The sequence below is a fragment of the Psittacula echo genome (assembly GCF_963264785.1).
Source record: "Psittacula echo genome assembly, chromosome: 21".
In the NCBI taxonomy this organism is placed as follows: Eukaryota; Metazoa; Chordata; class Aves; order Psittaciformes; family Psittacidae; genus Psittacula; species Psittacula echo.
The window spans coordinates 7,337,389-7,359,863 of NC_137757.1; the positions used below are offsets into that span (position 1 = coordinate 7,337,389).

The 22,475-nt window shown below is 49.3% G+C and overlaps 1 protein-coding gene across 1 annotated transcript; it reads left to right on the forward strand.

Moving 5' to 3' along the window:
* The first annotated feature begins 733 nt into the window (after positions 1-733).
* On the forward strand, positions 734-16,829 carry SMAP2 (small ArfGAP2). Its single transcript, XM_080632568.1, has 10 exons — positions 734-905; positions 11,250-11,383; positions 11,951-12,036; positions 12,876-12,954; positions 13,302-13,388; positions 13,839-13,920; positions 14,405-14,505; positions 14,614-14,779; positions 15,029-15,351; positions 15,734-16,829. The coding sequence occupies exons 1-10, from the start codon at positions 803-805 to the stop codon at positions 15,857-15,859; spliced, it is 1,287 nt and encodes a 428-aa protein (XP_080488694.1). The 5' UTR covers positions 734-802; the 3' UTR covers positions 15,860-16,829.
* Positions 16,830-22,475: the final 5,646 nt, after the last annotated feature.

A 22,475-nucleotide genomic window follows, 5' to 3' on the forward strand; every position in this document is an offset into this window, starting at 1 on the left:
TTATGCAATTTGAAGTGTCTCTCAGGTTACTACACAGTGACATACTTCTTGTCTCCCTTTGATGCAATTGCTCATCTCGTTGGCAGCTTCTCCTGTATTGCCTTTCTCCCATTCTCCAACGGGAATACCGGGATTCAGTTCATCATCTCCATCTTGTCCAAAAGACTCAAGTCTTTTTCTCTCCCATTAATTTTACTGTGGGATCTAAAAGAACATTTGCTTTTGGCCTCCTGCTTCTGCCCCCTCCGGGGAACCGCCTGCCCCCCCCTGCATCCCGCAAACCCCTCCATCCCACAGCCATCACCCTGCATCCCAAACCACCACCTTGCATCCCACAACCTGCATCCCTGCATCCCAAACCACCACCCTGCATCCCACAACCTGCATCCCTGCATCCCAAACCACCACCCTGCATCCCACAACCTGCATCCCTGCATCCCAAACCACCACCCTGCATCCCACAACCTGCATCCCTGCACCCCCAGGTCCCCCAAGCCTCTAGCTCAGCCCGTCACGTGATCCTGCCCATTCATAAGTCGTCTTCCCCGTCCCACCCCGCCCTCCCGCGCTCCGCCTCCACCGATTGGTTACCGCGGGCGTTACCTCCTAGCCTCAGCCAATCAGCGGCTAGAGGGAGAGGCGGGCGAGGCGGGGTAAGGCGTTAAAGCGCGCGCTGCCCGCCTATTGGCTCCTCCCTTCTCTCCCCCCGCCCTTCGCCGCCGCCGCTCGGCCGGAAGCAGGAAGCAGAGGGTGCCCGGGACGGCGGCGCCGTGACCCGCGGGCGGGCAGCGCTAGCCCGGCCATGACGGGCAAGACCGTGCGCGACGTGGACCGGTACCAGGCGGTGCTGGCGGGGCTGCTGGCCGAGGAGGAGAACAAGTTCTGCGCCGACTGCCAGGCCAAAGGTACTTGCGCCTCCCCGTGGGCTCGGGGGGCGGCGAGGCCTGCTGGGGCCGGTGGGCCCGGGCCGGCACGGTGCCCCCCGCACACCCATCACCGGTGTTGCTGTGTAGCGCGGCGCTGCCCGCCCGGCCCTCTGCTTGCCGCCCCGCTCTCGGGGCCCGCCGGTGTCCCCCCTCCCTGGGGGCCGCTGTAGGGACGCGGCTTCCGGGAGGACGGGCCTGGTTGGGCCGTGGAGGGCGTGATGGCTCCGCGCTCTGGCCCCGCTGTGAGAGGGCAGGGAAAGAGCCGGCTGCGGGCAGGGGCTGCCTATGGCCGCTGCAGTGGAGCCGGGGGTTTGGGGCTGTCAGGAGGGGGGGGGGGTTCCGCTGTGGCTGAGCAGCGCTAGGTGCCTGCTGCAATCCCCCAGCAGAGGAGCAGGCTTGGGCTCAGCCGCGTTGAGCTCCCGGTGAGCGCAGCGGCAGCGTAGCAGCCTGCGCTGCTGTCAGAGGAGTGGCCCCGGGGGCCTCCAGCCCCCTTTGCCCATCGCTCTGCGAGAGAGCTGGGCAAAACCGGCACCAGAGCTGCGTGTGGGAGCTCATCGGCTGCACCTGGGCTGGGTCCCGAGTGCCGGTGTGGGAACATCTCCTGGGTGGGAGCTGCGCTTCTAAGGGGTCCTGTGCTCAGAGGAACCGGGAGGCCGCGTTGCATAATTCTGGAGGGCATTCCAGCCGAGGAGTCACATCCTGTGAAGCAGCTCTGGTGTTTGGAGGTGCAGTGTGGAAGGGAAAGGAAGGAATTGGAGGCCTGGAACCACTGAAGGAATTCCAGATTTTTGCCTTGTGCTTCCTTTGCCACTGCTTTCAAGGCACGTTGTGATCCAATCTTCATCTTTCCTAGCAGAGAGTCAGATGTGGATGTTTGAATTCCAGAAGACAAAACAAATAAATTGAGCGACTGTTCCTTGTTCCAGATACCCTTCTGTGGTTTGCTGCTGTGAAATGCTTTGCTTTCCTGTAGCGAAAGAGTTAAGGTTATGCCCGTGCCTTGCTAAAATCCTCTTTTAATGAGCTTTATAATCATTTGGGGATCTGAACTTGAGGATTGTTTCCCGAGAGCTGCAATAAATGAACTAAGAGCAGGATCTTTCTGTGTCAATGTGGGAGACTGGCACCTCAGGGTGACCTCTGAAAACTGGAGAGAGCACTGCTGCACAGCATTAACATGGTGTTGGTAGGATGTGCTTGCAGCTCTGCTCTAGGAGCCCTCGGACACAGGAACGTCATCCTAACAACCTGCCTTACTTTGAGACGTGCTTCACAACTGCCTTTGGTTGACCATGTAGGTTGAAGGTGGTGCTGTTGTCAGAGAGCACAGTGTTCCTCTTGCATGTAAATCCCTTATCTCTTGGCACCCAACAACAGTGCCAAGGGCAGAAATAGCTGCTTATCTTGTCTTCTGAGGCATGAGACAGTAGTGTACACAATAGGGAAACAAATTCTCCTCACAGTTCCAGGTTATTTGATGTGATCACATAGCTTCTCCTGTTTGTAGGACATCCTGGAAGTGCAGTATCACAGTTAGTTATGCATTAAAGTCAAAGTGTTGCAGTTCAGCTTTGCTACCAAAGCTGGAAGCAAGGCTGCATCGGTCAGGAAGAGTGGACTTCTGTTGTACTGAGGTACCTGGCAAAACAATTACCCACTATACTAATGGAATTCATGGAGATGGGGAATCTCCTTCTTGAGGGCAGCAGATGGAGTTTGTGGCCACAGGAGGGGTAGATGCAGTCAGCTCTCAGGCAGGCATCTAACTGGTAGTTGGTGCCAGTCTAAGCATCAAACTGGGCTGCACTTTGGTTCCTGTGGCTTATCATGGTGTTCTCCCAGCAAGGCACTGGAGCTGGGTTGCAGCAATGATGGCAGGAAAGGCCTGATGTTCTTACTGCTGCTCAAAGTAACTGCAAGGTTCTGCTTTGCATATGGAGATGAGCCCTGGGTGTACTCGTGCTGAGCAAAGAGCACATTTTATTTGATGTATGGCTTCTTAATAACTAAAACTCTCTGCAAGTGTGTGCTAATGAGAGGCCACATGGTAGCTGCTAGCTCCAGATGGCTCCCATCAGCGATCCCAGGCCTACCTGGAAGGATGGCTGCTTTTCTCTACAGCTGCCTGCTGCTCTGCTTGGGCTATGCTGCTTTTGAGGCACACAAAGAATGCTGCTTGAAGGCAGAGTAAGAACCTGGCAGCTCATACAGCACCTATCAGGACACTGACAGTAAAACCCTGGCTTTTGACCATCTGTTTTTCTGCTGAAGTTACTGGATTTTGAAGTGGTTTCCTGCTTGATGTGAGCGTTTCAAAGCTAGCATGACACATAGGCAGAGACTGTTCAGATGCCACCCACTCTTCCATTATGCCTGTTCCCAATGACCTAACTACTTGCTGGGTTTCATTACTGCCTTTTTTCCATCTTTTATATACAGAATAAGCAAGATTTCAATACCTGTGAGCATAAGCTGCAGGGCTGGTATGGACCCACTTGACTTCCTGCTCTAGGGGCATTCTCTGTGTTAGAATAAATGTCACATTTTCATGAGCATCAGCTCTCTTGGCTACTGGCTGGGCCCTGCACTCTGGGGTGAGTATAGGAAACATGCTCTTGCTGGTAAGCAGCTGAGTATTATCCACCTCTTCTACCCTCATCAAAGTGATTGCTTGGGGAGAAGGCCTTCTGTGTTCTTGTTACTATTTGCTTTCCATCCAGCAGTGTGTACAACTGATTCCTAGTCCAATGCGTGTCTTTAACTGCAGAAACATGAGCCTGATGAGCTTCCCTTTGGCTTCCCTAGACAGCTGTTAATGTCCTGGATCTAAGTTGTTGCGTTTGGGAAGAAGGATAAGATGACTGGGAAAGCAAGCTCAGGGTGTTTGGCTTTGCCTCTACAACAATGAAACTGCAGTAGTTAGAGGCTCTTGTTGCGGAAGAAGTTGGGTGAGATCTCCGCCTGCTTCTTCCTCTTTGCATTGCAAACTTTGGGCCCAAAGTAACTGTGGGTAAACTGGGTGATGTGATCAAAGCGTGGCAGGTAGTGAGCAGTACATCCTGCGCTGAAGCAGAGCATGGCTCAACTGCTTTCTGGCAGTGGAGCTTAGATCTGTGTGAGGGGGGGCTTCATTACTTGATCAAAACAGGACTTGGAAGCTCAGTGGCAGCCTTTCAGGACATGGTCCAGCCATGTTAGCACAAGCAGAACAGCAGATTTCCTCATCTGGGTTGTTTTTCATGTGCAGCTCTCAGTGCTGTCACCATACAAATGGTGCTGATCCAGAGCAATGGTCCCATGTGGAGTCCTGGCAGCACTGCAGTGGTGCAGCTCTGCCCTCAGCACTGCCCAGCATGACCAAGGTGGTGCAGAGTGTCTTCACTAGAAGCTGGAGTGAGGGATTATCATAATCCTCTTTTTGAAGGCCTTTGTATTCCTGGCTTGGACAAAACACCTTAAAAGAAGCTGTTGAGTGAGAATGGGATTTCCTCTACCTGTGCGTTCCTCATGCAAAGGGCCTTCTGGAGGCAGTTGTGGTGGTGTGATTTCACGTGTGTGAGAGATGGGGCGACTGTCAAGCAGTCTGACTAGAGTATCTGTCAGAAGATGCACTGCTGAACATCAGAATGAGCCTGGAGGCTGAAATTGCAACGTAGATGTGGTATAATCTGTGCAAGCTGGACTTGACCAAGTGTTCAGATGCTTCCAGTAAATGGGAAATGTCTTCTGTTGAGTAGCACTTAGATTAACTGGATTCTTCTCTGCATTTCTGCCTCTGGAGCTCGGGCTGAATGTGTGTAATGTACAGCTAATTCTGTTTGATTCTTTCTTTCTCCCAGACTCTTCCCCTCTACTCTTCCAGTCCTATCTATCCAACAGGCTCCTTGGATCCAGTTGTGTTGGCGTTGGAATGGCAGATTCCTGCACAGGCAGCACCAGTGAGGACTGCTCTATCTGTCCACAGTGAAGGTTGCCCTGTGCTCCTCCTGGCTTGTCTAACTCTTCCCTTCATCCCTTGTGTGTTGTGAGAACTGTGGGTTCTGTGCCCAAATCAACCACTTCTAACTTCAGTGGTTGGACGGGAAACCATGTGTTGCCAAATGCAAAGCCAGGTCTGAGTTCTTCAACTGCTCTTTTCTGAAAGAGGGGGAGAACTTTGAAACTACCTATGCAGAAGTGGTTAAACATTGGATGGGAAGCAGGAAGAGCAGGATAAAAAGTTTGGGGTAGAACAGGTGCAGTTAAGGAAGGATGACTTCCCATGGAATGGAGGAGGTCCTTATCCTAGTTGGCTTGGTCCAGCCAAACTAATATTAATATAAACCACACTGCTAATATTCACCAAAAGCCTGTTGTGCCCCAACTCCTCCATCAGCAGACTATTGAATCGCAGCTTGGTCTCACTGGGTCAGTAAGGTACCTATAGCAAACATTATGGTTCGGAGAAGAGAGTATACCGATTGTTGCTAATACAGCCAAGAAGACTTCAAAGGCAAAGCTCCAAACTGTTGTTGGAAGCAGTATTTTCAACCCCCATAGATGCCTCTGGCTCTTCCTTTTTCCTGCAGAGACCGCTTAAAGCCTGTAATTACTGCAGTGATCTTTTTTGGGGGGTGAGTGGGGTGGGGTGTGGAACCAGAAGCAAACCTAAGACAAAGCAAAACCCCCAAACCAGCCTTTTCCTCTTCCAAAAGATGACATCAAGTTGAATTTTTGAACGATTAAGCTACCTGAATAGGCATATACCCTTACCAAACTCCCTTCCTACAGAGCATTTTGGCTTTAGCGTCCCTGTTTCACTGGGTTCCAATGGCTTCCTGAAAGCTACACAAATAGCTTAGTCTGGTACTAAATCTGGGGGTACAGGAGGAAGTGGCGCTTCACTCGGGTGCAGATCTCAGGTAGGTCCATGAGTGCCGCATTGGGGTGCGTGCTCAGGCCAGCAACTAACTAGCATGTGTTAATAACTAAAATACTATTTAATAACTAAGTAGCGTAATCTGGAGCTCTTGAAGTTGAGTTTCTGCGCTTTTCACTCGCTAGCAGAGCTTACTTTGTTTCCCCAGGCTCATATGGACATTTGACTGTAGAACAGACATCTACAGTAAAGAGCAGAGGAAGCTGTTTTGTAAGACAGCCTTTGTCATAGCTTTTCTATGAGCAGAATGCATTTCAGTAAGTCATTAAGCAATCTCATTCCAGAGTAAGGAAGCCACAAGTCAAAGGCAGCTCTTGGATACTTGGCTATTTCCTCCTTTGGCTCTGAAAAAAGTAGAGCTTTTCAATTTTGACTCGCTGAGGATGTGACCGTCATCTCGCAGGGATTATCTGGCTCTAAGGAGAGTTTCCCACATCCACTTCCCCTGTGAGTGCTAAGACAGGCTGACTGTAGGAAGCCCTGCTCCAACACATGTAGCAGTGTTAGCTGGGCTCAATAGGCAGAGCAGGAGCATCTCTCTGTTACAGCTGGGCTTTGCTGGAGTGCTCCCAGGCAGGGAGCCTGTGAGGCAAAGGGTTGTTTGCACTAAGAATATTTCATCAGGCTCTGAATAGCGATGCTCCCTCCTTCCTGCCCATGAAAGCAGCTATTTTTCCCTGACCCCACCCCTCAAAAGAGCAGGAGCTTTGCAGCCAACTTCTGTTTTATTTTTAAATGCCTTCTGGAGGGTTATTACAGAAGAAACTTGCCTGGGTAGCTTCAGCCAAAATCTAATGCCTGAATAAAGGGTGAGGAGTGAATCCCTCCAGGATTCCTTCATTAAAACCACTTAAGGGTGTGAACTTTCAGCAAGTGACTAAGACACGATGTGAAATGGCCTAGCCATGCTGTACTGGGGTTTTAAAGGGAATTTGGAGCCTTTTCATAGGGGCAGATCATTCAGGCAGCCTTTATAGGCATTAATGATGCCAGCTTAGATGCTGACTTAAGCCAGTATGAGCAGCTTGGTATGCGCGGTTTATTTTCACAGGCTGGGATATAAACCAGGCTGTGAAACAGGCTCATGGAAGCACTGATGGGGCAGCTGAGTTTCTTGCACATGGCTTTCCAGTCTCTGCAGGATGGCAGTGCATCCTCACTCAGGAATACACTCAGGTATTCAGTGCAGCTTTCTCAAATGAAAGCTGATGAGCAGCAGGTGCTTTTAAGCTCGTGATCTTCCAGCAACCACTGCCAGGCTGGGAAGATATCCCAATGTGGTCTGATCTAGCCTTACTACTGTGCCAGAACTGAGTGTAGCTGGGCTCTTAAATCTGGTTTGATTCTTACAACTCATTTTCTTTGACCTCATGTTCACCTGCAGGTGGTTGGCATATTCCACACAAGATCTGTGTGCAGATGAGATGATGTACAGGGGCACGAGGTACTAAATTGGCACAGAACAAGCTCTGCCCGGCTTGGGTCAGTGCCAAGTAACTTACTTACCATGGATGTTAAAATTAGCCGTAACACTGAAAGAAAAGCGACTGCTGGTTGTCATTGCAGCAAACTCCTGGTTTTGCATATGGAGGTGACTTTAGGCCTTGAGCTCCAAAGCCATCTGGTGGCTGTAAGGACAGGATAGAATGGTTCCTCAGGGGAGCTATTTTTATAACATTAGCAAGAGTATTCATGCAAGGACCAATTTCTTTCATGTTTCTAGTGGTTTAACAAGCTAAATGCTTGTTAGCCTTGTCCTAAAGCCTTAGTTTCCATGAATCACTGAACCCAGAGGGTAAAGTGCTCCCTGTGGTGTGCTGTGCCCTCGTGCACACAATTAGTGGTGAGTGTCGGGGTGTGCACAAAGGCTGCAGGGGCAGATAGTGCTTTAGGAATGCTGATAAACACTGCTTACTGAGATAAAACCAGCCTTCTCTGAAAAACTTTACCCTTAACGTCTGCTGAGGTGGTTTTGCCCTTCTGTCAATGCTCCGTCACTGGAGCTTTGGTACGTCTTCAGCTTGGTTTAGCTCGTGGGAAGTTAGAAGCTCCAACATGTGACTGCACCCACGTCTGTAAATACCACCTAGGGCTTTCTGCAGGCAGTCACCTTGAGAAGGGCATGTGAAGCTGGGGAAGTGACTGGACAAAGTTCTTCACTGGACACTTCCTCATTTGGTTTCTAGTGCAAGCTCCATCATTGTGGCCTGAAAAGAGGGAAGTGGGAGGTTTGTTTACGTGTGCAGCAGCAGCCTTCCCTCTTTGCCCCAAAACAAAGTGCTTTGTAAGGAATGAGATGGTAAAAATGTTGGTTTAGCTTAATGACTGGGGGCATTAGATACTAGCAAAGCTGAAGGTCTAGTGAGAGTGTGTTTGGGCTGGTGCCTCTGCATGTTGCATCTGACCCAACCTAACTGGGACATCTCTACTTCTTTGCTGGCAGCCCAGGTAGGACAGGCTGTCTTGCTTGAGATACTCTTGTGTTCAGCAAAAGAAACCTTGTGATATCCCTCACAGCCCAAGACACCAACTGATGATTTTAATGAACATGAAGTTATTTGGAGCTTGATTCAGCTGGACAAGTTTCACCTGCCTCACACTGCTGCTAACAAGCCACTGCTCTGCCCAATGCTGATGATTGAAGCATGACTCTCACCCTGGTGTATTGTCAGCCCTCTGCTGCTGTTGAGGGAAGTGCCTCTCTTGTGCAGCTCCTTATCTTAAAGCAGCTTTTCACTCTGGCCATATCTTGTTCCTCTTTTTAATTTTTATTACAGTGTTGATAGAATACAGGGCTGTGGAACTAGGCTAAAGACATTATTAGTTCTATCTGAACACACCATGCTTTTGGATATAGAGTTCACATCCATGTGCCTTGCAGAACTGCAGAGGTAGCTGCAGGCTTGGGGTTTTGTCCAGAGCCAGGAGGAAGGCTGTGATGCCAGTTCAGCACACTGCGAGGATGCCCAAGCCCTGGCTGGAATAAGCATCAGTGAAGAGACCTACCCTGGGTTGTGTTTGTCACATGTTTGTCACCAAAGCAAATGCTAGTGGCCAGGAGGGCTTTTGAAAGCCTGTGCCTTTTTCCTCTTAAACATTCACTGGCATAAGGAAGCTGCTTCAGTCCTGGGGTCTTCCAGAGCTGGGAGCTGCAGCATCAGTCAGCTGCTCCTTTTGTACCCAGATCCTGCTATTTCAGGTCCTGCATCACAGATGAGGTAAGGCTGGAGCAGGATGGGTGTCACAGGCTCTACCACTGAGTCATTCTCTTATGTGGCATCACAGGGTGGGAGGTTGCAGTGGCTTGAGCTAGCACATGTGATAAACCAGTGAGCTGATTACTACAGCCTGGTGTAGTATCTAGCTGCCTATTAATCCTTTTAGTCCTACAAAGCCTAAATATATCTAGAGTTTAAATCTAACCTTGACTCCTGTGCTTAATCCTGCTGGCATTCTCACGTTATAGCCTTCAGGGTGTCACTGGGAGAGAACTCCATAAATAAATCAAATGAAGGAGCTGGGTCCTGGCTTCACCTTGGATTGCTACAGGTGTAACACTGAATAAGGCTTTTATTCCTGTGCCTTACTTAGGTGGTGCTAAACGTATGGGCCCCTGCTTTGGTGCGTTAGTCCTAGATTTTGATAGGTATAATAAAGGGGCTGAGGTATAGGTAAGAGTGTCTTCACCAAGAGCTTTTCCTAAGCTGGAAAGTGACTTTTATAACCTTCATTAAAATAATATTCTCAAGGGCCACTCTTCTAGTGACAAGGCAGAAAGCAATGGCAGGACAGGCCAGAAGGCTTAAGAGACACTCTTAAAATCATAACATGAGTTAGCTGGGGTAGATTCTGGAGGCAGGTTAGAAAGTGCATGTGTTTGCCCTGAGGGGACCATGAGCCACCAATTGCATTAGCAGCCCCAAATCCCTTGGGGTACTCTGGACTTTGCCAGTAAACTGTTAACAACCATCTAACATACCTAGGAGACTCAAATGCAGTGCTGCTTTTTTAGAGCTTTGAAATTACACTTTCCCCCTCCCACCTCAGTCTCATTAGCTTTGAGGCTTGCTATTTTAACTGTGGCACGAAAAGACAGAATAACTCATCTGCAGTAATGCCTGTAGAAAGAGCTGGCATGGTTTATTGGAGACTATCAGCTCCATTATTCAGGATGTGGTTTTGCTGTGGCTCTTTGGCCAGTTACCCGTTGACAGTGACATCCATCCCCTGGTGGGAGCTGGCCACGTTAACTGTGTGCCTGGCAGCAGCTCTAGCTGGAGGACTTAGTTTTAAAACCTGCTTGTCTTGCACTGAGAGGCATGTTCCTGGTTTTCCTTCAGCAGGACTGAGGGGTTTGCTGGCGGGGCTGTTGGTCCTGGCTGGGAGGGGAGCTGTGAGTGGTGGGAGTCCCAGTGGACCTCTTGTCCCCTGGGCAATGCATTGCTGGGTTTCCTTCAGAGAGCTGTTTGCAGTGAGTAAAACTGAGCCTGTTAATCTTTCCCTTGTGTCTTTTCTCCTTGGCATGATCTCCCTTCCACACCTCGGAGCTCTCCTGCCTGCGTGCAAGCTGCATGCAACCTGTCGGAGTGGTCAGAGCTGTAGAAACTGCAGAGTGAACTGTTCATCCTTGGGCCAGGATTGCAGCCTGGATTCTGCCACTGGCTCTGCACCTTGGTGACCAAGGTTCTGGGCTTTGTGCTGCTCTCCTTACTCAGCTATAGCTTCCTGCATAAGAGTAGCAGAAGGTTTCATGATGCAATCCCTATGTCAAGTGCTGAGTATTTTATGCTGCCTTTCCTTGAGCAGTAGTGGGTATTCTGGAGCTGATTCCACTGCAATATGGTTCTCCAGGAAAGATTCTCCATTGCTAAAGCAGGAACACGGACTTACATTGATGTGACTGTTCCATGGGTTAAGCAAGATGAAATCAGGGGTTTGTAGTGTCTTGGGTGGTTTAGATACCTTTTTTTCTTCCCTCCTCCCCTTAGAGTTACTGTCTTGTGTAGAGCTCTCAAAATGGAAGAGAGGGGCAATAAAATACCAGTTCTAAAAGTATATGTCTGGGAAACAACCTTTAAACATCCCACTGATGTCTAATTCCAGTTACTAATGGGGATGAAAATGTAAACACCTCAGTCCCAGTTCACTTGGTCCAGTTTCTCAGTTGCTGAAGGCAGCTACAGGTTAACTTCATGGTATGAAGGCACTGGAATGGGTTGCCCAGGGAGGTTGTGAATGCTCCATCCTTGGTGGTGTTCAAGGCCAGGTTGGATGAGGCCTTGGGTGACATGGTTTAGTGTGGGGTGTCCCTGCCCATGGCAGGGGGGTTGGAACTAGATGATCTCAAGGTCCTTTCCAACCCTAACTATTCTATGATTCTATGAAACACTTGTGTCTCTTTGCAGGGCCACGATGGGCATCCTGGAACATTGGTGTATTCATCTGTATTCGTTGTGCTGGGATCCACAGGAACCTAGGAGTTCATATATCCAGGGTAAAATCTGTCAATCTGGACCAGTGGACACAAGAACAGATACAGGTGAGTGAAACATCAGCAGTGGTGTTCTCTTAGAGGGGCTTCATAAACCTGGAAGTAAAAGTCTAAATAGGCCTAAGGTGTGGGAAGTGAAGCAGGAAGAAAATTCCAAGCTAGGTTAGACTGGGAGGGAAAATGCTATCATTTCAGGCTCAGCAAACATCAGAGGGGAAGGACAAATGCTCAGCAAGTGTATGTAAAGCTGCTGTTGTCTGGAGCTGCTGCACACCTGCTCCTAGAGGTGTTCTAGAAGACAAATCCTGGACTTCCAGAGCGACTTTAGGTTGCTAATGTGATATTTATCTTGTCTTCAAATAAATACTGTGTTGCGAGGCTTAGGGTTGGCCAGTTGTGTGGGACGGAGGGATCATAGGAACAACGTCAGGGATTCCCAGCCTGGAGGTTGGCACTGAAACCCTGCAGAGCGACTTTCAGGTACAGACCAGGCTTCAGAAATCTACATGTGCCTCCCAGTTAACACAGATAGACTCTTGCTTGGTAGCCTGGTGTGTTAGCATGTGTAAGAGTGCTAGTGTCTATGAAACAAACAAGAATCCTTTTGAATTGCAGTGCATACAAGAGATGGGAAATGGCAAAGCAAATCGTCTTTATGAAGCCTACTTGCCAGAGAACTTCAGGAGACCTCAAACAGATCAGCATCCTGTCTTCCTTTGGTGCTGGGGAAACACGGAGCCTTTTCATCTTGTGGCTTTGCAGCTGCACTCTTTGCACAGAAGGTTTCACTTTATGTGCCTGGGCATCAGCTGTGAGAATGAGGAATGAGTTCCTAGCCAGGCACCCTGTGAGCATGGCTGCGTGCTTACAGAACAAAGCAGGAGAGAGCTCAGAGGATTGTTTCTGAGCTAGAAGCATGCAGAACTGGAACATGAATGTTACAACCTGAAGCTGTGGCATGAGATGCACTTTATGTGGCAGATAGGAAGGTTGGCTGTCAAAAGTGCTGAGAAGTTTAAAGTCTCAGTGGGGACAGATATAAAGGTTTAACACTGCTGAAAAATTAAGCTATAACTTCTACCTTACAGGAGGGTTTCTAGGTACTGAGTGCACCAGGAGTATAGCACAGATGTGACCCTAAAGAAACACAGGAGCAGCTCTGCCATCATTTGTGTCTTAAGCTGGTGGCTGAGGTGCTTTTGTACAAGCAGGATTAATTTCTCTGCCTGATTTGTGCTAATGACATGTATGCTCTTAGGTGATGGTTGAAATAAATAGACATCAGGGAAGAAAATACACCGGGAATTTAAGCCCTGATTTAATGTACCTTTTATAGCACTGTCATGCTTGGAATAATTCAAAAAATTGAGGAGCTGAAGTAGTTGGATCCAACGCTAAATTATTTTAAGAAAGTTACTGCTGGAAGTGCTCTTTAAACAATCATTAGTTTAGTTACAGCCTGTACCTTGTATGTGCATGTCAAATAATCTATGTAAGTCTTCTATTCTTGAATCATTGGTCTTTAACAAGCTGCTTGCAGAGCTGTGGAGAGCTTCATTCGGGATAAATATGAGAAGAAGAAATACATGGACCGAAGTATTGACATCAATGCTTTTAGGGTTAGTGTCTAATCAATTCTGCAGAAGTTTGAATGCATGTTAAGATGTAAGTGTGTGTCTGTTTGATGAGTAAGCAGTGCCTCTGAGAATAGACAGTTTAGATGTTTCCTGTATTAGTGACTAATCTCTTCTCCAGGGCTGGTTCCAGTCACTCATTCTGGAGAACGAATTTAAATTGGAGGGGACCTTTGAAGGCCAACACCTTCCTCCAGCAGGGCTAGCTTCAAATGTAGCTCTTTAGCTCTATCCTCTGGCTTTTTAGAGTAGTAACTCTAAACTCTGTGAACTTTCTCTTGGTACAATGACATGAGTTTTGACCCTCATGTTAGTGGGTTTTTTATTTCCAGAAAGAAAAGGATGACAAATGGAAAAGGAGTAATGAGCCAGTATCAGAAAGAAAACTGGAACCTATCATCTTTGAGAAGGTGAAAATGGTAAGACCAAAAGACATGGTCATGGATCAATTGTAAAGACTTCTCTCAAGCAGAACAGAGGTAATCCAGCTTGATATGGAAGCATTTTTTCTGCCCCCAGTCACAGCAGTGGATGCATTGAGTCATTAATGGTAGTGGCTTGTTTTCCTCTGCTCAACCAGATACTAAGCAGATGTGTTCTGCCTTGCAACGCAGAGGGATTGGAATCCACTTACTCCTTGCTTAGCTTTCTAACTTGAGCTGTTCCATTTTCCTAGTTTAGAGCATGCTTGAATTTGGCAGTGGGCTCCAACACAGTGGGACAATAAACCAACTATGTAATACTTAAATTGTTTGCTTTAAAAGCACTGGAAAATCAAGGATTTCAAGGGTTAATCTCTCATTAAAACCTTTAATGTATCAGAGTAAACCCAAAATGTGACCAAGGCCTCTGCTGTTCTTTCTCCCCAGCCTCAAAAGAAAGAAGAAACACAGCAGTCTAGAAAAAGTTCTCCTAAATCTACTGAGCCGGTAATGGACTTGCTAGGACTTGGTAAGAACCTTTCCAGTGTTATTGCAGCTGTTACAATGACCATACACCCCAGCCTTGATCTTGTGAGTGCTTTTAGCACTCACTTTCATTGTCAGGTGCACAATAGCTGATGGGAGCACTAGAGTTTTAGTAACTACTCCACTGCAACTCAAGCACAGGGCTGAAGGCTGCAGCAGAAACAGTTTTCTTGTTTTCCTCTATGCTGGTGCAGTGCTTGTGCCTGTGGAGGAGCTGCTGTAATCATCTCCAGACACTGTGGCTCCTGGGCGCTCCAAGGTTAATAGGGCAGATACAGCAGAGTGCACATCCTTGGTCCTGAGCCAGTTCCTTCTCAGCACCAAAGGGCAAGCAAAGAGCTGGCAATATATGTTGGCTACAGCAGGTTACAGGTCAGGCCACTGGGCTGAGTGGCATATTGGCAAGGAAGCTGCCCTCAGCCCAAGGCCATCCGTTTGAACATCCGTCACAGCTTGGTCTCTTCCAGATGCTCCTGTGACAAGCACAGTGGCAAACGGCAGGCCGAGCAGCTTAGAGAAGGATCTTGATCTTTTTGCATCGGTGGGATCAAACTCTGACTCCAGGAAGGTGAGTAGGGAGCATCAGTGCTTGACAAAGCCTGTTTGGATGCTTGATGATGATCTGTCTTACCTGGTGCTCAACGTGGCTGATGTGCTTGTGCTGTCTCTGTCTCAGGTCACTGGCTCTATGCCAACCTCTGGAAGTGCTGGTTCTGTTCCTGAAAACCTGAATCTATTCCCTGAGCCAGGAAGCAAAGGGGAGGAAGTGGGAAAGAAGCAGCTCTCTAAAGACTCCATCCTCTCCTTGTACGGTTCTCAAACACCTCAGCTGCCTGCGCAAGGTAACAGATCTCAGAATAGAGCTGCTGAATGGCAGCACATTAATGCAGAGAGGGTGGAGTGTCCTGATAGCTGACAGGGAAAGATGTGGGAATGTAGGTGATCCTTCTTGAGATCTGGTGAGCAGCATAATGAGCAGCTTCGTCTGGATGTCATGGCCAAATGAATGTTGTGATAGTCCCTGATTTGAAGGTTGGCATTTAATCTCCCCTGGCAGTTCTTCCCTTCGTCACCTCTCTGCCTTCTTCTAGGAGCAATGTTCATGGCCCCAGCTCAGATGGCATATCCTGCAGCAGCATACACTAGCTTCCCAGGAGTAGCCCCCTCCAGCAGCATGATGGGAGGCATGATGGCACCGTCAGTGGGAATGATCTCCCAGCCTGGAGCTGCCGGGATGGTGACTCCTATGGCCATTCCAGCTGGATATGTGGGTAATGTGCAGGCAGCTGTCATTGGTGTTCCTAATGGGATGATGGCTGCACAGCAGGCTGGCTACGTAGCTGGCATGGCAGCAGTTCCCCAGCCTGTCTATGGTGTGCAGCCAGCACAGCAGCTTCAGTGGAACATTGCTCAGGTAAGGCACTGATCTGCTGCAGAGCAGAGGTGGATGGAGGGCAAGGGAGGCTCCTGTGGTTAAACCTGGCCTGTTACTGGAGACCTTGGAGCTTTCATAGCCTGGCTCCTGGGGTTGGGTGAGGGATCACAAAGGAAGAACTTGTTCAGAGGTCTTGGTGCTTCGTGGAGATCAAAAGTCAGTGCAATGGCAGCTAAAAGGAAAACTCCATCAGCTTACTAATGGCTGTACCCCTGAGGAGCCAGTGCCTTCTGTTCACCGTAGCTCTCTAGAACTTGCTTAAGCCTGTGATTATGTTGGGGAGCAATAGTTTTACTTTTGACTGTTGTGGGCTACCAGTCTCCTTGACATAGCCTTGACTCCTTTTCTCTCCTCTTTGCAGATGACCCAGCAGATGGCTGGGATGAACTTCTATGGAGCTAATGGCATGATGGGATATGGACAGTCAATGGGTGGAGGAGGTGCCCAGGGAAGCAATCAGTCCCTCAGCACTCAGATGTGGAAATGAGCCTTTGCGTTGTGACCATTTCTGCCTTCTGTTCTGTTCTTCAAAACTGCTCCATGAGACATTCAGGGTTTTTCTTTCTGGCTGCCTGCTCAGCCTGAGCCTCTTTCCATAACCAAGACCCATCTCTGCCTCATCACTGTCAGACACGGTGAAACCTCAGTGATCAGAACATGAGCTCCCCTGTATTTAGCACAGTCAATGCACACTTCTGGGGTGGACCGCTCCTTGCACAAACCTCCACCAATGCTTCTGGGTAGCACTTGATGTCCTGCTGGGTATCTTGGCAGAGGTGTGACTGAGGGACTTGGGAAGTCTGCACTTAATCCTGCCTGCGGTGTCAGGCCTTCTAGGAGTCACTTCAATGTCAGTATTAGGGTTTGTGGTTAGCAGAGGGGTGGAAACCTGGTTTGGTGCTGAGGAACTGGATTTGAACCCGAGCCCAGGGGCAGGCAAGCCTTGCTACCTCCTCCCTTGAGCGGAGTTCTCTGGAGCCGAGGCCTGGCTGTGCTTGGCTCACCAACCCTCATTGGAACCAAAGTCATTGTGAAGACCCCTCTCCCTCCCCCCTGAGCAAGCCGGATTCTCGCGCAGAGTGGGGCAAGCTGTGGAATGTGAAACTCGCACTCGAGTGGCTTTTCTGTCTAAAATGTGGTATTGAAGTATTTAACTTTTAACAACCTAACTGGAGAGGTAACTTATGGAGGGCTGAGAGCCCGCCGCCAGTTTTCTTACACTTTTAAAATGACATCCTAATTTATACTGGTTTCATATTATGGTTTTGTCCTGTGTAATCCCAATCCCCCTTCCCAGGTGGCTTCTGATGTTTTAATCTAGGCATAAGTAGTAGGTGGGTCAGATTTCTTTTCTCATCTTCAGTAGAACACAACTGCTTCAACTCATCAGTGTGAGCAAGAAGTCAGACTTCTGCAGTCTGCTTTACCCTGTGTATATGTAAATTCCCAATAAAACATTGCAGTGAAAGCTCAGCTGCCTCCCCGTGTTCTTCACCAGCACAACAGATTGTGCTGAATGCTGCTGTCAGTGCTGGGAGTTGTTCACTTCAGGTGTGGGGTTTGGAACCTTTCATCCAAATCGCACCAGCTCCATCTGCTTTGGAACAGGGCCGTGTCCCAAATGTCAGCAGAGAGCAGCGTCTGCTGCAAGCCGAGGGCTGTCAGCATGCAGAGAACCAGGCTCGGCAGAGGCACAATCAGGTCAGTTGACACTTGTATATACAAGAGAGCCTCGCAGCTCAGGATGGGGGATGCAGCATTCCTGCTGCTCTGCCTGCAGGAGAACTGGAGTCCAGCACTGCAGCTTCACACCCATGCTCAGCAAAACCTGGCCAAGGCCCATCCAAAAGCTTTTACAGAAAGTGGTAAGTGGGAGACTATGGAAGGCTGGGGCTTCAGGAGTCACTAAAGACCACAGCCCAAGGCAAATTTCCCTGCTGCTTGTGAATGGTGATGTGCAGCTGCAGGGGAGGAAGGAGCTGATGGGACTCTGCTTGCATGTTAATGGTGGTGGTGCTTTCCTCAAGTCAAAACCTGCTCTTTTTTCCCTGAAAAGAGGGTTTCTTCCCTTCCTCCCCAGCTCATCTGTTGGGGGGGGGACGACGGACGACGCTTTTTTAGGCTGCACAAGTGATTTTGGGCTGTGGATGTTTGGAGAAGCTCAACTCAAGCACAGAAGGAAGTTTTCAAGCTGGCTTTAATCATCTTCACTTGCTGCCCCGATACTGTACATGCAGGTTCAAGCCAATGAAAAGGTGAATACTTGAGTGTCTCCCTCCTTGGGGAAAACTGGCTAAGAATATTCTACAAAACAGCGTGCACCCTCACAGCCTTCAGTCCTGCTGCATATAAACCACAAAAATACAAGAGTTTTACATTAAGAAAGACCACGCACATATAAAACATTACAGAACACAGGTATAAAATTGCCATTTGCTTTTTAAATCTATTCCTATTCTCAAGTCTCCATCACAAGCCCATCCCCTTGTCTTGAACATGGAACTGGGTTTAAGGACCCCCCCAGTCCACCCCTCTGTGGTGGTTATTGGAAGGTGGAGTTGTTAAATGTAATGAATCTGTCATCAAAGCCAAGTTTATCACAAGACACGAGTGAGGGCAGCTGGAGGTGTTCATCTGTGTGCTGACATCCTGGCTTCCAGCAGAAGCTACTGGGGTGAGTGTCAGTCCTGTGCCTGCCCTGCCCCTGACTCTGCCTTTCCCCCTAGGTGATGGATGCACACAAAGCTGTGGGGTCGATGCGTGCCCCTCAAACGGTGAGGTGTCTGCTGCCCTTTCCCTTACAGACCGAAGGGTCAGCTCTTGATAGCAACTGGCTGTGGCTAATGGAGTTCTGACAACTCAACCCAGCAGGGCTCTCCTGGGGGGACTTTAGCATGGAAGGTGTGAAGTAGCATAGAACCCTATGTCCTTGCTTGCTTGTATCACTCTAATGCATCCCTGTCCTTCTACCCTCTACTTTGCCTGGAGGGCCTGTGGTTCGAGGTGACTGCCTGGCTGGGTTGTCCTGGCTGCATCTCACTGCCTTGTACCTTTAACAATCTCAGACCCATTTATGCCCCTCATTCTTTTTAGGGGGCTAATGCAGTTTCAAAGGCATAGGCTGCGTTTCAAGGTTTCTAAGGTTAAAATCACCCCTCCCATGCGTGGTTTGGGAATACAAATTCTGATTCTTTTGATGGGGTGAATGCTTCAGGCGCTTCTAAAAAATTCCTCGGTGCTTTTCTCTGTGTGCTTCTGTGGGTTGGGGTTCCGTGTGTTATTTGTCTGCTGCTGTCAGTAACCAAATTCAAGGGCAAACGTCAGTTCAGACTTGGAGCTGCCACTTCCCCAAGTGTCGGTACCAGTTCAGTTGGATGCTTTTATATCTGAGGTATAAACTTCTGAGATTAATGACAGATTCTTGAGTGCCGGATCATCGCTCGGGTGATCCCAGTGCTTGTTCATAGCTTAATTTCAAGGTGGGCACTAGGACAATGTGATGGGGAAGGTCATTTAGCTTTAACTGCATGAAAAGATCAAGCCCTTTAAAGAAAACAAGGCCACCAACTTCAAAGTGCGAACATTCGAGAGGCGTCCGCGGCAGGTCCCCAGGTGGACGGATACAGGGAGGGCAGCGCTGCTCCACCGGACACCTCGCATCGCTCCACGGCTCTCACTGCAAGGATTAACACAAAATGCTCTCCTTTAGCAAGCACGGGGCTCTAGTGGATCCATACATAGTGAATCCCGGTAGGAAATGGGATCAGTGTTCAGTACCTGTGCTCCTGCTGGTGGGGAGCCTCTTCTGCCTGCTTCCGAGGGTCCCTCTCTGCCCATACTGCAGGCGAAGGCTTCATGAGGGCTTGGTGCCCCTCTAAGAGCAGCAGCACTGGCCTCAGCTCCTCACATCCAGGATGCTTGTCACCTCACCGGCCCTTCACAGGAGGGGGGGACTGCAGGGGAGCAGGGCTGCAACCAGTCTTTGAGCGCTGCTTATCTACGTGCTTTGTAACAGGAGAGATGACGGGGGGGGCACCCACTGTCCATGGAATCATCCCTCCCACTCTGGCCTCTTGCTTCCCTTGCCCTTTAGCTCAGCAATCAATAGTGCAAGTGCTGAATGAAGCGGAGGTTGGGCTCGCAGGAGCCAGCATGGGGCAGGTGGTACAAGCACACCCTGTATGATTGCTCTGCATCGCAATTACAACAGAAAATAACCTGAATGTGATCGAGTGCACTAAGCTCTGGTTCTTAAAAAAAGAGAAAAAGGAGGAAGAGAACAGAAGAACAACCAAAAGGATGAGGTATAGCGCTGGTCGCAGGTCCAGGCACAGCGGTCGCACCAGCTCCTGGGGCTCAGTGGCAGCTCCTGCAGGGAGCTGCTATCTCCTGGGTTCCCAGATGCTCCTGTGCCGTGTCCTGGTGGCGGTGCCCGAGGCAGAGGGTCAGGGTTCAACAGTGTGGCGGTTATTTGGACAGTGAGACACACACTGAGGTTCTTCACCTCCTTCCAAGTCTGCTTCTAGAACCTCATCTTCCCTAAATACAGACCAGCTCAGATGAGGTGAGCATCATTGTCACATCTGGTCACCGTCTCTTCTGTGCTTTGTTATAGCACATCATTACCCCACCAATTCCAACCATGCTCATCGCAGACACTTCTTTCCCCCTAGCAAGTCTCTTCTACAGCCTTTCAACCTTCCTTTTAGCTCATAACCGTAATTCTTGCACCTCTAACAACCAGTCAAGGGTTGGGGTGTTCTCTGGTGAACATGAAGTAGAAGGAAGACCTCCATTTGAAACAGCTTTGTGGGAGAAACTTTGGAATGGGCCATCATGCCTTTGGCACATCATGGGATGCAAACCTTGCTCTTACCCACGGTGATTTTACAGCTCACTCTGGAGATGCAAGAACCCAAAGGAAAGCAAGGAAAGCTCTTAATATCTTTTACAGTCTGTGAGGCAAAGCACATCTGGACTTTGAATTCAGCCATTGACGAGCACTGAAAACCATTCCTTGACCTTTAAAACGCAGTGATTTTCCAACTCGGTAATCAAACGCACTCCTTAAGGAGCTTTACGAGCGTGCATTGTCCAAGCATTTCACATCATGCTGGGAAGAAGTGTCTGAGTCAACTGGAAGAAAACAGAAGGTGAAACCTTTATGTCTGATAACCCATCACAGGTGCTGTTTTGTGAATGGTCTTATATCAGGAAACACCCTTAAACTACTCACTGCTGCTGAGTATTTGCGGTCCCTACTGACCAAGCGAAGGTGTTTCACGGTATTAACTCCTCTCATTGACACCAAACCGCACAGTGAAGGCAATCCTGATCCATGCCTGCAGCAATGCCTGCTCTCGTATTTGCAACCAGGAGCTACATCTCAGACTGCTTCTGGGGACCAGGTCCAAGCTCCAAGAGCTGGAGGTGCCTGTGGTGGGAACGCTTCCCACTCTCGCCGTTGGCTCTGCGGCTTTTTCCAAAGCCAGGTTGGTTTTGTCACTGCTGGCCAAGAGTTGGTTCAGGTCTCTCTGGATTTCAGGAACACGATGTCTGAGCGTCCTCTCCCTGTGCTTGCAACGTGCAGTGACACCGATGGAAGAGGAGCTGATTTCTGAGCTCATGTCTGATGTCCCAGAAAATTTTCACTCAGCTTTGGCAAATGAAGCCCATTCCGGGCTTGCAGAAAACCCAGGAATAACTCAGGCCGGGGCTTGAAATCCTGTAGTGCTCTCTGTGCTTTGCTGTGTGGCTGCGATTTTTTGTTTCTAGCATTTAAGGGATGTTTAAGTACAATTTCAAGGCAGTTTTGGCAAAATCCATCCTTGTTACTCAGATTGGGTGCCTTGATTCTGACATCAGCATTTCCTGTCAGCTGTGCTATGGTAACGTCTTGTCTCAGGTGAGTGCTACTTGCTCCTCATTTGGTGCTGGGTATAAGACAGGCTGCAAAGCTGAGTCGGTTTAATGTGAATTACTCTTTCTAGGGCAAAACATCTGGAAAGTCAAATGGTTTGAATTTCCTTTCATGGTGGACGAAAGAGAGGGAATAACCTAATGCCTCCTCCCTCGTCAGTGCCCTCTGCAAATCCTAGAGACCATTAAGAGATGCCCTTTGCAATAAAACATCCCCCAGGAAACAACCTGGGGTCCAGCAGCTTGCGGGGTTTCTGCTGTGTCCATGTAGGAAGCAACTGCGCATCTGGGCTTCCTGTTCTTGTTTGGGGAGGGAGAAATCTGATGTGTGGCCTTGGGATTGAGGACTGGGAGGAGCTGATGTGGGGATGTGGAGGTGGCTCGCTCCCATCTCAGTTGCAACAGACAGGCTCAAGGGGCTTCCCCAGCAAAGAGAGAGGGCTCCAGCTCCTGGGGGACCGGATGCATGGTGCTGGAGGTGAAGAACCAAAGGTCTTGATGGGCTTCAGTCTCGTGAGTGACAATCGTGAGTAAGTGAATCGAGCACAGAGGCTCCACCTGGGCAGCCTCTCCATGAGCAGGAGTTGTTGTTCCCATGAACCCATCGCGCTGCAGCAAGCGAGGACCCAGCACTGAAAGCGAACCAGGGCCCAGGCTGTTCTGATGGAGCTGCACTGTCACCCTCCAGTGCATCCTCAGTGTGTCCATGATAAAACAGAAGCCGAAGTATTTGGGTTTCCCTGTTCCCTGGTGTATTTTCCAGAATGTTCTTTCCCATGGATTTTCCATGTTCCAGCAAGGGCAGGTTTTTGCAGCTGGTGCAAAACCAGTGAGCCTTTTGCTGGACCTCAGGCACCTCCTGTTCCTGCTGCTCTTCATCTGTTCTCTGTCTCCAGAAAAGCATCATGTATGGAGCAAGCTGCTCTAGTGGAAGGTGTCCCTGCCTGAGGAGGGGGTTGGAACTGGATGAGCTTTAAGGTCCCTTCCAACCAAAACCATCCCATGATTCTATGTTGCTTGCTGAGAGAGGAGCACTAAAGCTCTGCAGCTCGCTGGAGGGATTCACAGGCAGTGAGCTCTGAATGGAAGGGGAAGGGGGTGGGATGCTGCATCCACACCAGTGAGCAGAAAATACCCGCAGAACTCCCTGCTCTGACCATGCTGCTGTTCCTCTGCCCCAGGAC

What these genes read in the sequence shown, in the direction of transcription:
- SMAP2 (XM_080632568.1), top strand. Translation starts at nt 803, where the DNA reads ATGACGGGCAAGACCGTGCGCGACGTGGACCGGTACCAGGCGGTGCTG. An exon ending in AATGGACTTGCTAGGACTTG is followed by an intron (nt 13,921 to 14,404) that starts GTAAGAACCTTT and finishes GGTCTCTTCCAG; the next exon opens with ATGCTCCTGTGACAAGCACA. An exon ending in CAAACTCTGACTCCAGGAAG is followed by an intron (nt 14,506 to 14,613) that starts GTGAGTAGGGAG and finishes TCTCTGTCTCAG; the next exon opens with GTCACTGGCTCTATGCCAAC.